The following is a 13987-nucleotide window of genomic DNA, read 5'->3' on the forward strand; positions in this document are numbered from 1 at the left end:
GTCATCACAAAGCAACTCCTACTCATTCCCCATCATGAGGCACTGAATGAAGTAAACACCTTACTGTGCTGCAGTTCCAGGTGAGGCAGGGCTCCTAGTGCTGTAGGTTTAGAAATGCTTTCATATAGGAACAGTTTTGTAGAGTTTTTTTTCTTATTGCTTAGCAGGTGGAGTTCAGTCTAAGTTAGTTTACAACCAGAAATTGGTGACACTGGTTGGTTGAATTATTCGCATTTTTAGTACTGATGGAAGATTCAGCAAATTTAGTAAATATTTTGAAATATTGAGGAGTTAGTAGCAGGGTAATAGGTTGCCATGGCATGAAGAGAAGAGTCAGTCTCCCAGCTGGTTCCTGTAGAAGTTCAAAAGTTTTATTCACTGAACTATTCCCTACTGCCTAGGAAAAGGATTACTTCATCAGTGGATAACACCCTGTATGGTACTTCTGGATGTAATGTGTTGAAAGAGTCACCTTTTCTCTGAACTGGAAGAAGCTAAAACATGTTCTCCATCTGAAGTAACAGTGCTGGTACCAAATAGGTGGAGAAAAAAAGTTGACCTCGCTTGCTTCCTGGTTACTGCCTGCTTCACCTTTGCAATGCCACATATTCTGAATCTGAGAAGTTGCTCTTATGGTCACAGAAAAATAAGTCTTATGAATTACACATTTAATGTGTACACATACATGCATATAATATGTAATTTGATGTAAGGGAGAACTCTGAAAAATTCAGATTTTTCTAGTATAAATCTTGATACGTGCACATGCATCTGATAAGACAAACGTATGTATTGGAGAACTAAGTTTTGAGTATTTTGACAGAGCAGAAACTGTTGGCTCAGTGCTCTTGAACTCAGTTTTAGGAATTTCACTGCCTCTCTGACATGCACTGTGGCACTTTGGCTTGTGGTGAGACAGCAACAAACTGGCACACTTACAGCCCAGTTACAAAGAACACGGTTCAGCTAGCAGCTAGAATGGAAGTTGTTCAGCTGTACTTTTCCTTGTGTGCAACATGACACATAACATCTTTCCTTGTATGGCGTTTTTTTGGCTACACATCATACTTTTCATGTGTCCTTTTTTCTCTCTAATCAGCATTTCATTAGTCTTACGGAGAATGCATTCATTTAATCTTGGAGTTACCAGGTCTTTCAGGTGGTGTCTGGAATAAGCCATAAATATTCTGTCTACCCTTGCTTCAGTCAGATTATAGGCCTTGGTTTTTTGGACGGTTGTGGTATGTTTCCCAAAAAAAGACCTCTGCAGTAACTGACAGCTTCCCACTGCTTGCAGTATACGCTTCTTTAATTATTCAGGCTTAGATCTAAAGATATTTTCTACTATTTTTGCATGGCTGCAACCTCATGTGGAAGGGAAGAGTGAACTGTAAACAAACAAAAGTGTATCATATCCAGAACCTGTACTTCCACATAGTCTTATTGCTTAAATATCATATGATTGTCTCTTTTGTAAATGAGCGTAGTTCCTTTCAGTTGGCTGTTTTCCATTTGCATTTAATTATGGCTTGTGGAGGCTGTTCTGCCTTCTCCATCCCTATGCACAGCCGTACTGCGTAATACCGTATTAAATCAGTCATAACCAATCAAAATCCTGAATATCTGACATGTCACCATATTGTTTATATTTTAAAAAGGCAGATTTTGGGTGATGTCAGTTAGAATGATGATTAATTCTCCTGCATCGGTTTTTTCAGCAGTGATGTCAGAAGCATCGTTCTTCTGTAGGATTCAATATGTTGGGCTTTGCGAGGAACCAAAATGTTTTTTTGTTTTAAAAACCAATCCATTCCTAGTTCATTAACAAATAACTCATAAAGCATATGCATATTTGTGAGAAACAAAAGTAACTGAACTTCCATTTATTTTTCTTGCAGTGGATATTATTTTTTGGTGCTTACTCTCTCCATTTATACTCCATAACACTCAGAATTATTGAAGCGTGTTCCCTCACATAATTCAAAAAGGTGTTTGTGTTTATCTAAACTTTAGAGGGATCTTTTTTGTGCACATATACTGCATTCACCAAACATGTGGCTTTGAGTTGGAGGCGTTCAGTTGCTATCACACAGTTTGTTACATGCTGCTGTTTGCTTTGCTTATCATTGACTTACAAGGGCGGCAAGACATTCTACTGTTTGATATCCTTTATGTCTTCAGTACAAGTGATTTAAGTGATATCACTATAAATTAAAAATTAAAATGTATTTTCCAGAACTTGGACACTAATAGGAGGTAATTTTCAATGTGCTGCATATTCAGAAATACTTTCTATTTTTTAATATTCTCTTTTTTTTTTTTTTTTGTCCCCTCTTTCATGCAATGCTTGTAGGGCACTTTTCCACATGGCATAGACATTCTAACTGCAGCTGATTATTTTGCTGTTGGAAACAGAGTTAACTGTTACCTGTCTATAAGGTAAGTTAATGAAATACTTGTCTGACTGCTTGACCTTAGTGAGTATTGTATCTGTTATTATTTTTTTAATAAATGGAATTTTGATTGTTCTATGTTCTGCATCAAGCTGCTAATTATGCCTAAGACATGGTGAAAATGTGACCGTGATGTTTCTCCAACTTGCCTACATGATCTGTTAATAGAGGGAAAATGAAGGAAGCAGAGAAGAGGCAGTATTCATTGACATCACCAAACTGTCTGGGCACATAAAGACTAGGGAAGATCAAGGGATTTTGAAGAGTTGCAGCACAATGATGGCTGTTACAGTTGCAGATCAGAATCCAGCATGGGTACAACAACAAACTTACGTCCATTTAGGAAAAAAAAACAACTTTGCACAAGTTGTTGAGTTTGCTGTCTATGCATAGAACAGCTAAATTCATATTAGAACATCATATTCATATTAGAACATATAATTCAAATATGCTTACATTACTCCTAGGTAGTGCACTGAAACTCTAAGTCATTTTGGAAATCAAACTGCAGTGTGGAGCATGCAAAGAGCGCAGTGGGAAGTGCCAGCACTGGTGTGGTGTGGCTATCGATCAGTGGCTCGTTGTGGAATGCTATTCTGGTCAGCTTTCTGCAAATACAGGAAAGCTGAAGTGAGGGGACTTGGGGTGCAAGTTCTGTGCACAGGATGACTGAATGAACCAAAGATTGCATTTCCTCACCAGAAGATGAAAAAGGCTGAGGGCTGGGTCCTACCTTCAGTTGTCTGCCTTAGACAGACAGTCTAGGCCAGCTGTCTGGACTCTCTGTGGGCAGTGCAGAGAGGTGGGCGCATACAGAAGGTGATTCAGGCTATTCCAAGATAGGTAAGATACACGGCCCTGTGGAGCTGTGTGTTGCTCATAGAAGCCAACAGATTCAAAAGGTTTGATGAGATTTGGTTCTTTGGAAATAGAAATAACAAAGAAGGATGTGGTGCCTTCTGCTTCCTTTTTAGCTTTGTAGCTTCTAATGAACGTTTTTTTAAAGGTAATCGGCACTCATTGCTCTCTGCCTCCTTGACTATTTTTTAATTGATTTTTCCACCTCCATCTTGTCCTTTTTGTGGATAATCACTCTGGTCTGTGCCCGTCTTCACCTTTCACCCACTGTCTTTCCTTCCATGCTCCACACCCTCCTCCCACACGCTTCCCAGCTCTCCTGCCTGCTGAGCCGGGCTGGGTGCACGCAGGGCTCAGCGTGTGCTGCTCCCCTGTGCTGTGCCAGTGGGGCTTCTGCAAGTCTGGCTTTCTATACAAGTTAAAAAAAAAAAAAAAGATTGAAAATGTGCAGAATTGGCACACGCTGTTTTTATTTACTCTCTTTTATAACTTTAGTTTGAATGTTATGTTGGCCCTACTTCTTCAGAGCATATTTGTTAACTTTTGTCTCATGTGCTCATTCACTGCTCTGTTGTGATTTGGAGGGTTTCTATAGGAGTGTGCAGTTCATAGCTTTGAGACCACATCCAGTGTTGTTAATCGAGCTCTTTATAAATTATTTGCCATCTCAACCATTACATTACTTGCTAAAATCCTCCCCGTGTTGCTTTTCGGACAGGATATAATTGCTTGGGTCAATACTTAATTATTTCCTTATTTTTGTCTGAGTTAACATCAAAGCAAAAGCACGTAAGCAAGTATTTGGCTGCACAGAAAACAAGTATCCTTATGATGTGGTAGGAAAAAATGGACCTTTCTGATCAGTATGCCTTTAGGTGGTGGCATTGTTTATGTAGCTGGAAAAAGCTAGTTGAGATTCATATTCCACATCTAGAATCTTCAGCTGTCTCTCCCTGACCAATATAAAAACCATTCCTGAGACACAGTATGATGCCACTGTGTGAAAGGAAACCATGCAGCTGTGAAAGTCTGTGCTAGTGAATCTACTTGGAGCTATGAAGGCTTGATAAATGCATGCCAGTTTCTACAGTATTTTTTTTGATAATAAGTGATAGTATGTATCAGACGTTTTTTTTTTAGATACATGGACTGTGTGTGTATTGCTTACATCCTTCAAAATATATGTATTTTTACACAAGTTTTCATGCCAGTTGTCCTTTGGAGACTTTACCAGATGTTCTTTGGAACCTTCAGCTCAAATCTGTTAATGGGGATGAAGGTAGAGGAAACCTCTCCTATTTTGTATGAACAGGGATTAAAGAGGCTGTGATTTCTGGAGTTCTGGGCTGTGTTAAAGTAGAGTTAAGGAATCGTTTGGTTAACGTGAAGATTAACCACTGGGATAGGTAAGTTCCTAAATAGAAAGGAATACCAAAATCTCAACAGAACAACAAGAGCAATGAATCTTGCCACTTCTCTGCTGGCAGTGAGCTGGCAGCTTGTGTCTGACCTCCCTCCAGAGGTGGTTCTTCTGTGTTGTGTGGCTCAGGTGGCTGAGGTCTATGCTGTGGATTTAAGGATTACTGTTCTTCTCATGAATTACATAGATATTAGTGCATTAACATGCAACACTATTTAGTTTTTACTTTTCTTTCTAATTGCACATGTATTTCTGAAACGCTGTTGACGTTGCGAAGTTAATCATGCAAAAAATGGAAAGGTGAAATTAGGGTAATTAATGTGTCCTTAATTTTGTCCTTTTATGCATGCCATCTTGACTCAAACACATTCTACTGATTGTTTAGCTTTCCAAGACTATTGAAATTACATCAGATGTAATGAGAAAGACAATTCACTTCTGTTGACCTTAGCTTTCAATAGCTGATGCTTCTGAAGATTGCAAAGTTAGTTGGCTGTGAAGTCAGATAGTTCCACTGGCTGCCTAGCTAATCCGTTCTGGCATTCCTTCACATCTTAGGTCTTTACTTTGCACCTTTAGTATTTTTTGTCATAATTAACTTTTTGCATCTTTGATCTTTAAAGAGAACAAATTGAAAACCGTTACTCAATTTTAAATCATGGTATTTAGGCAGATAAAGCACATTTCTACAACTTAATTTTACTGCGTCCTTTGGCTAATGTCTTAGCACACGTTTTTTCCAATCTAAAATTATTATGGATGTTAATAAACACTTCTAAATTTTCTGACATGTAACAATGGGAACTGTGTATTTATTTTCACTTTTTGTTGCTGTCAGGCTTTCTGTTGGTGTAGTGCTTTTAAAGAGAATGTGAAAAACTTTTGCAAAAGTGATTTAAATATTTGACCATGCTTGTAAAGCGATTACCATTGTATTATTTCATTTGGCTGCATCACATCTGGGATAAGGCATGATTAAACAACTGTTTTGTTGCCTTAAAACTAGAGGATTTTTTATCTTAGAAGCAGCTTATATTAAAATATGCACATATTGATTCTGTACTCAATCATATGAACCTTCTTTTTCAGTGTGTATATTGCTGGCTTTCCTGAGTATACACAACCAATGATCGATCATTTAGTTAACATGAAGATTAACCACTGGGATAGGTAAGTTCATGAAGTCTAATTATGCTCACATCCAGGAACTGATTTTTCTGCATATGATGCATGCTGCTTAAAGCACGTTTTGTGTGCTATTTGACTGAAGGAAACTGGACAAGAAATAGTAGATGTCATCTGAACCTCCTAGCATATTGTCATTTAAAGTGTGTTTATGAATTTTGACTTTTTGCCATGACCTCAATCTGCTAATAGATTAATAAAATACATTTATATGGTATATAGTGTATGTGAGGGGTAAACACCATCACCATACAATTATAATAATTAAAGTTGATTTCATGCATGGAGATAGAGCTTAGTCATATTCAATGCTCATGAAGATTAAAACGTGTACATATAACACAAATGAGATTATATCAGTGCTGATAATAGTTTGCATCATGAGAAATAATAATAGTTTACTGCAGTGTCCCTGCCAATGCATAGAATGAGCCCTCAGGTTCTACCATCCAGTATGTTTTTCTTTGTCTCTTTCAGCAGTAAGTTCTATTCATACAGCTAAAAGCTAGCTTTAGGCTGTCTGTTTGGTCTGCTGGGTTGTTTTGTTGACTCTTTTTTTTTTTTTTTTAAGAAGGGAAGGGTAAGATTAACAGAGAATACTATATTCTTCGATATTTCTGGGGTCTTTATCTGGTTGTGGACAGGAATCCTTTCCTGAATGGGAATTTTTCCTTTTTTTTTTCTTCTTTTACATCTGTAGTGTTATTCGAGAACTTTCAACCAAGGCTCTGCATAACCTTACCCCACGGGCTCCTGAGTACATGGCAAATGTGGGTAGGTAATGCATAACATGTTCTGCACAGTGTGTCATATCAAGAGTTCTAGCTCCTGTATCAACAGCAAAAAAAAACCCTACGTTAGAATGACTTAAACAGACACCACGACTTAATAAAATATAAGAGTTTCCTACAACTTAATACGGTATATTGACACTAATAACTAATAACCAGCTTTCATTTTTCATGCAAAATGGTGGAAAAACTGCCAGATGGTTTTAATTTAGAGACTAGTCTTTTGTAGCCTGACTACACAAGACTGCACCGCTGTGAGATGAACAAATGGGTGTAGTTTTGTTGCAACAGTTCAGGCCACTAGCCTTCAAATTCCTACCTTTGTTTTGTTGATATGCTGATGTCATAACGATGGAGATGGGAGAACAAATCTGTTTCATCTTGTCTGACATCTTCAGAGGAATTCCTTTTGGTTGCTCTGTATGGAATCAAAGGTTTCTTAGTGCGAATTCAGAATTGCTCGGCGCACTTGAGATTCCAGGGATGTACTGGCTGCTCTCTGTTATGTGTGAAAGACAGCTGAAACCCTTACAGATGTTACCTGGGCTCCCTAGAGCAGGTTAAGGAAGTGGCAGTGGCAGTTTACATGGAAGTAAAACTATGGAAGTGGCTACAAGCCTTGTTTTCTCTATTCGCCAACCCAGTGTCTCAAAGCAAGTGTTTTTTTATTCGACTCCAAACGCGGAGCTAGTTGTGTGACCTCTGTAGGTATAGTTTAGTATGCTTTTTCAGAATTTACTTTTTAAAGCTATTTTTTCAGATAATAATGAGGATCTGTTGGCCAGACTTTCAAGAAATGATTTTCCCACATTATTTCTAGGCCATCATATTTGCATTTAGAACTGTAATCTGTCAATGCCTTTTGTTTAAATAAAGTAATTATTTAATCTCTTTCAGTTTTGCCAAGACTGCTGCCTTTATCAGTGGGCATAGATCTGCACACACGCCACGGGGCAATTCTTGCCTGTGCTGAGATCACCCATGCGTTGTGTAAACTAGCAGAAGAGAATAATAGGTATAAATGCAAGATTATCTTCACTATAAATTTTCCTTCCGTGTCTGATCTATTGAAAGCTTCCTGAGTATAATTATGGAAATTCCATCCTATTGAACATCTCTTCAACTGAATTTTTGTATGATAATGATCAGTCGTGACAAGCTGTCACATTTTATTTGGTGATACTACATGCTTAAGTCTAAATCCATCGTTAGGAAAGTGAAATCATTTCTTGCCTTCCTTGGAGAATTCAGAGATACCAGCCATTGATTAACCAACCCTTCCCAGCAGCCTTTCCCTTACAGTATTTTTTCTTCCTGGTGAGGGCTTGTCTCTCATCTTTAGAGCCAAAGAAATAGCCTGTTGAGTTGGATTGATTTAAATATTATTGCTGAATGGGAAGGGGTGTTATGTATACACACAAAAACTCATACTGCAATTAGGAGATGAACCCAGAATAATTGGTAGAATTATTTGGAGATGTCTTTGCTTTAGTGTTGTGGTTAAAGAAAAGTAATTTACCTTTTTCTTTCTTTCACATGAATCATTTGTGAAAAATGGTTGAAAGTCATTACTGCAATGGAATTTAGGAGCTGCATTAATGGTAGAGTTTCATAATAGTTTGAATGAAGTAGCGATGAGCAGCTGTGTAAGATCAAAGCAGTGGATGATAAAATCCCAAAATGCAGACTTTACTGAAAATACAGTTCTGCAGCAGTCATGGGTGTGTGTATATATATATATATATATATATATATATATATATATATATATATATATATATATATATATATACACTGAAGAAACCTGTATTTATAAAAATGACCTTTTTCAGGTGAATGTTGAGTAATTACTCTGATTAACATTTTGTTTTACTTCTGAGCACATTCTGATGCATTTATACAAAGATATCTGAAGTTAATGTTTAAAATTAAGTATTGTGTATTTCTGTTGAGAAAATAACTGAGCATGATTGGCAGCCAGTCTTTTAAAAAAAAAAAATTTGTGTATCTTTGCAGACCTATAACGTGCTACTTCAATGGAAAATCTTTGGAGGGACTTAAGCAAATCCACCAAGAGGTTCGTAGCAAGTGTTAATGTATTTTGTAATGTGGTATGTTATATTTATAGAAATATTTGCAATTAAGACAGTTGTTCTCCACCTTCCTCTTCCACTTGCCAAAAGTAAACAATCTTCCATGTTGGAATTTGGACACTTATGCCACGCTGTTTGATCAGTGTCCGAAATTTCTCTCTTCATCCATAGTTGGCAAATACATTCAATTTTTAGTCAGCACGGTGTACTGCCATTTTTAAAGGGCCGAATGTGAGAAGCAGATGTATTTTAAAAACCAGCAGGAGAAGGTAGGATTTGGAATGAAGAAACAGTGCTTTATGAAAGTGTTAAATGTGCCATAGTACCTGGTACATCGACATTGTGTGTGAGGAAGAAAAATAAAACATTTATTCCAAAATAACTTCCTAAATACTGTGTTTTTTTCCTCCCCAGCTTTGCAGTCGACAGTTGTACAGGTAAGGAAATGGACTAAAGCAAAATTAATTTGTGTATTGGAAAGTATCAATCAGACCAATGAAAACAGTAGCATCAGGGATGGGGGGTGGTTTTGCATTTGTTACACCTACCATAGACTGCCATGTATCACAGTTCATCAGAATGCAAGCACATGCATTCTTTTGGCTTTGTCTGCCTATTACAGAGACCAGTGCTGTTTTTGCAATGTATGGGGAGTTCAGAGTGTTTGACTTACAGGCATGTTAGATTAATGGGAAAGTGGTAAGTACTGGTCTCAACGCTGTGATAGAGATAGTTAAAGAAAGGAAAGAATGTGGAGCAGTATGCACACAGAGCCATGGCTCCAGCAGTGCGTAATGGATTTCTTTCCTCTTATTCAGCTGTAGCACTGTACTTGTATGGTAGAAATGAGCTGTCACTACAAAGCTAGTATAGCTTTTTCTTTTTAAAAGGAGCTTCTAGCTAAATTCTAGAATCCTGTATAATGAGCCGGCCAGAAGTATTACAAAAGGTTCCATTTATTGAAGCTTCCAGGAAGTAAAGGGAACTTGCCTACTTAACTGTTAAATAAATGTGAATTAGAACTGGTATGTGACTTCAGGGTTAATTCATAAATTTAAGGAATACAAAACATAATTAATGACTTGTATTCCCTAATGATTTGACATGCAAATGAGTTGTTTCTTTAACTGACAAATTGTTGGAGTTTTTAGGCATTTATTTAATTCACTTCTTTACACATGATGTACCTGTAAATAGTAGAGCAGTAGGATCCTAACTGGCTTTTTTTGTGTGTGTAATTTTTATTTATACATCAAATCATTTTTATGTAAGTTTTCACACTCTCAAACTTCCTGAAAAAAAGTAAACGTTTACTTTTTTCAAGGCTGTATGCACGACTGTGAAACCCCCATTCCAAAGCTAGCTCATACGAGAGCATGGCTTTAATGCTGGTACTGCATATTAGTGTCTCTGTGGGTGGCTGTCTTGGCTCCCATAAATTCTTTAATGTCAGGGTGGAGCTTGAGTGTAATTTGTTTTTGTCATAATGTGCTCTTCTTGCACTTAATGGTATTTATAAGATGCCTACAGAAATATTTTCATCCTAGATAAGACTTAAAATTCAACTCCAAGCAAAATTGATTCACTGCTGTTTACTCTCGTGCTTAGGCAGAGACACAGATGTCAGCTATAATCCATATTTTAAAATATCGGCATGCATATTAAAATTGGACAAGAAAAATAAACTAGGTTATAAAAACAAAACAGCCATTTGAGTATTGCTGGGCAAGCATTTAGTGAAACAAGCCAAACTCGTTTCACGGTGAGTAATTCTTGCACGTAATATTCCAAAGATTTCCATTTGAGAAATTGCTACTGGGAATTTTCAGTGTAATAATGGCTTAGAGGAATGTTGGAAACCTGTGTGTTTTATTTGTGTTTCTGGTTTTTAAACTCCTGTAGCAAAAGGTCTGTTCACATGATGCAATTGATTATGAAATATTTTGCTTTCACATCTGGCAACAAAACAGCTGTCTTTTGTCATATTAAGAGGATGTCAATGTGTTGATCAAGCTGTTTTCACAAACTGATTTGGCCTGTGAGGGTGGGAAAAAAAATCAAGCATAAAAATTGTCATTTTTATCAAAACTGTAATTTGTATATGTGGAGCTGCAAAATAGGCTGTGGTGATGCTGATTGCCCAACTCTTAGGATTCCAACGAATGCCTAAGTAGCTCATGTCAAAAAAGTCAGTGCTGTAACAGATACCTTCGTTCAGCTGTCCCTCCTACATTGTGCAGCATCTTTTGTAATACCATTAACTTGATTTGGAATAATGTCCATGAATTATCCTTCAGACAGGATGCAGGCAAAGTTTTAAGTTGCACTGCACAGTCTCTGAATTTTGGGTACATTTGAAGTTATTCAAATTTTTTAATGCTTATTGAAGGCAGTCTTGTCCTCTGCTTTATTAACATCTTTGAAAAATGTCCGTATCTTTCTGTCTTCCTGGATAAGTGTTTTTCTGGACTTACCATAGTGTGCTGAAAGAGGAGAATACAAGTCCAGGCACATCCAGCAAGCACTTCCTTCCATTCGCTCTGTTTCTGACACATTTGAAGCACTGGTTTGTCTTGAGGAGTTGGTTGCTTTAAACATTTGCATATGCACTTCCAGCTGAGTATTGCATACTGGGCCTGGTTTTCCATATTAAATGATCACTAATTATAGCAAGTCAGTGAAGCCATGCAAACCGTGCCTTTTAGAGCATTTGTCTGTTTTGTGCTTTATGGGCTGTATTATATTTATAAAAATAATTAAAAAATATATATATATTTATATATATATATATATATATATATATATATATGTTGTTTGTTTTAATCATTGCTTTTTTACATAAAAACTTGAGGCAAGAGCACATGCCTGCTGGTAGTCAGCCTGCTGTACTGTGTGCTTTTGTTGAACCAGCATGGAACCTTTTCTTGAAGCAGACACTCTTCTGTAATGCATTTCAGGCCTTTCTGCTTGTTCTCAGTATTGGAGTGTTCTCAATTTTTTTTTTAATATTTGAGATTCTTTAAAAATGCATCATCTAAGATAAGATTCTTGACCATCCACCTGCGTCTTGTGTAGAACTTTTTTGTGGCCATTTCTGAGGCTGGCAATATAGCTCTTAATACACAGTTGTTGTAGCAAGATAATTGAGGGATGGAGATGGAAGTGCTGCAGACAGACTGACTGCGCTTCTTGCAGGTAGCTGCATTTCACTTGTGTATTTCAGCAAATGGGCTGTTGGGCCTTCAGGGTTCACATCAGAACTGCCTGTGACAGGAAGCACAGTGTTTATGAGCAACTCCCACACTGGATGATTCAGTTGGTGCAATGTGCTGCATGTGGAGTTTTTCTCTGGCTTATTCTTGTTCCATATGCAGAGGCTGGCTGCATGTGTACGTGTCAGCTATGGCAGTGCAGCAAGCTTCATTTATTTTACATAGTAAAATAAATGGACGGTCATCTGCAGTGTTTCAGCTTTTCCAAAAGAGTAAAGTAGCCTTGCAGGAGCTGGCAAGACCAAGCAAAGGAAAGTTGTTCTCATTGCAAAGACTTTAAGGCTGCAGCAAATCTTGATGGTTTCAGGGCAGATGTGTTTCTTGGCAGTCATTTATGCAAAAGAGTTTTTTGGACGTATGAACTTAATCAGGAAATAAGTCTGGCCTTGCAACAAAGTTCATCTTAAAAATTCTTCCAAGTTTAAACTACTTTTTGTGTCCAATAACGTGTTGGTTCAAGGAGTTTATGCCATCCTATGTTCTGAAGGGATTGTTTGAGGTATCGTTGGAAACAGTGCAACTGCTGGATGGTAGTGCTGTGCCTGACATGAGACATTGTGGACAAGGCAAGGAAGAGCATGGAAAAAAGGGCATGATGTAAGATGTTTACTGCTGTTTTCTGTGCAATTTTTTTGTTGTTGCAAAATGCTTTATGCTATATAGTTTCATTCACCTGAAAGAGCTGTAAAGTGTTTTTTTGTTTTTTTTTGTTTTGTTACCAGTTGAAGTCATTGGGAAAACTTACTCTGTACAGCCAGGATTTCGTATAGTTTTCTGGTATTGGAATACAGTACAAATGTGTACATGCAGCATATGAGTTTACAGTAACATAAAGCAGGTGTTTGTCAGCTTAATATTATTCTCTGCATCTTTAGAGGATGACTATAGCAGCTTTATTAAATGGACAGTTTTTTATTTTTTATCTGAGCTTAATCCTGCTGCCTCCGTGTTCCTTTTATAAAGCCAGTTTGTAGGCCCTGCACATGGACTGAGTGGACCTTTAAGATACCTCAGTCCTACGTGGGACAGGTTGTTCCCAAATGCTCGGTTGCTGCTCATGTTGGTGTGAAAACTCTACTTGGCTTTCTGGAAATGGAGTACTTGCAGTTGAATATTTTGAGATGTAGCTTTTTCCAGTAGCTTTAACTCCAGATTCGGATGTATATGAAAACACAGATGCTATTCATTTGGAACAGTTTCAGTTAATGTTTTTATAATCATAAAGATGAATTCTGAACTCTTCCCAAAAATTGAGTTTTAAATACCATTTTAGAAATCTACAAAAGCACCTTGAACTTGGACACGAACTGGAAACAGTTCTGATTCATGCCTGTATAATTTTACAGTATCTACTGGCATGCTTAGATCAGCAGTCTTAACCCACTGATTCAAAAGGGATTATGTATTTCGAGTGTTTTCCACAAATCAGTTGTAATTATTTCCAGAATATTTCTAGGAGAGAAACATTTCTGTGGAATTGCACATGGGAAGAAATGTCTGGAGCTAATGGAACCTGGGCACTGCATCAATCAATTTACAGACTGAGCTAATAAATAAATCTTGAAACAGGTACACCTGTGAATGTGATGTAACTTCTAGATGCATCTTTGGAACAAAAAAGAGAAAATACTGACAGTACAGCAAAATTCTGAATCTCTGAAATAGGTAGATCCGTATCTTTTTAATTTAGTGACACACTGCAGGGGAAGATAAAGTTAATAGGAAGGTGCACATCTTGTTCGACAAAGTAAACACTGACGGAGAAAAGATCTAGAGTTACAATAGAATTCTCAGTTCCTAAAATTGAAATATGTGTTCTGGAAAAGAAAAAAAAGATAAATTGTCAGACATATGGTGATGTGTAGGCAAGACACAGCATGAAAATTTGTGCAGAGAACACAGAATGACAGTGCCT

General features: G+C 37.3%; 1 protein-coding gene across 1 annotated transcript in view; it reads left to right on the forward strand.

Moving 5' to 3' along the window:
- TBCD (tubulin folding cofactor D) overlaps window positions 1-13987 on the forward strand; it is a gene marked incomplete at both ends in the record, with an annotated part of 107417 nt that overhangs the window by 61041 nt on the left and 32389 nt on the right. Inside the window, 6 exons of the mRNA XM_079544288.1 lie at window positions 2354-2439; window positions 5821-5901; window positions 6617-6690; window positions 7605-7722; window positions 8724-8784; window positions 9215-9237. Coding sequence (XP_079400414.1) covers window positions 2354-2439; window positions 5821-5901; window positions 6617-6690; window positions 7605-7722; window positions 8724-8784; window positions 9215-9237 — 443 coding nt within the window. The remainder of the gene's footprint in view (window positions 1-2353; window positions 2440-5820; window positions 5902-6616; window positions 6691-7604; window positions 7723-8723; window positions 8785-9214; window positions 9238-13987) is intronic.

Source organism: Tetrao urogallus (genome assembly GCF_951394365.1).
Source record: "Tetrao urogallus genome assembly, chromosome: 18".
Lineage (NCBI taxonomy): Eukaryota > Metazoa > Chordata > Aves > Galliformes > Phasianidae > Tetrao > Tetrao urogallus.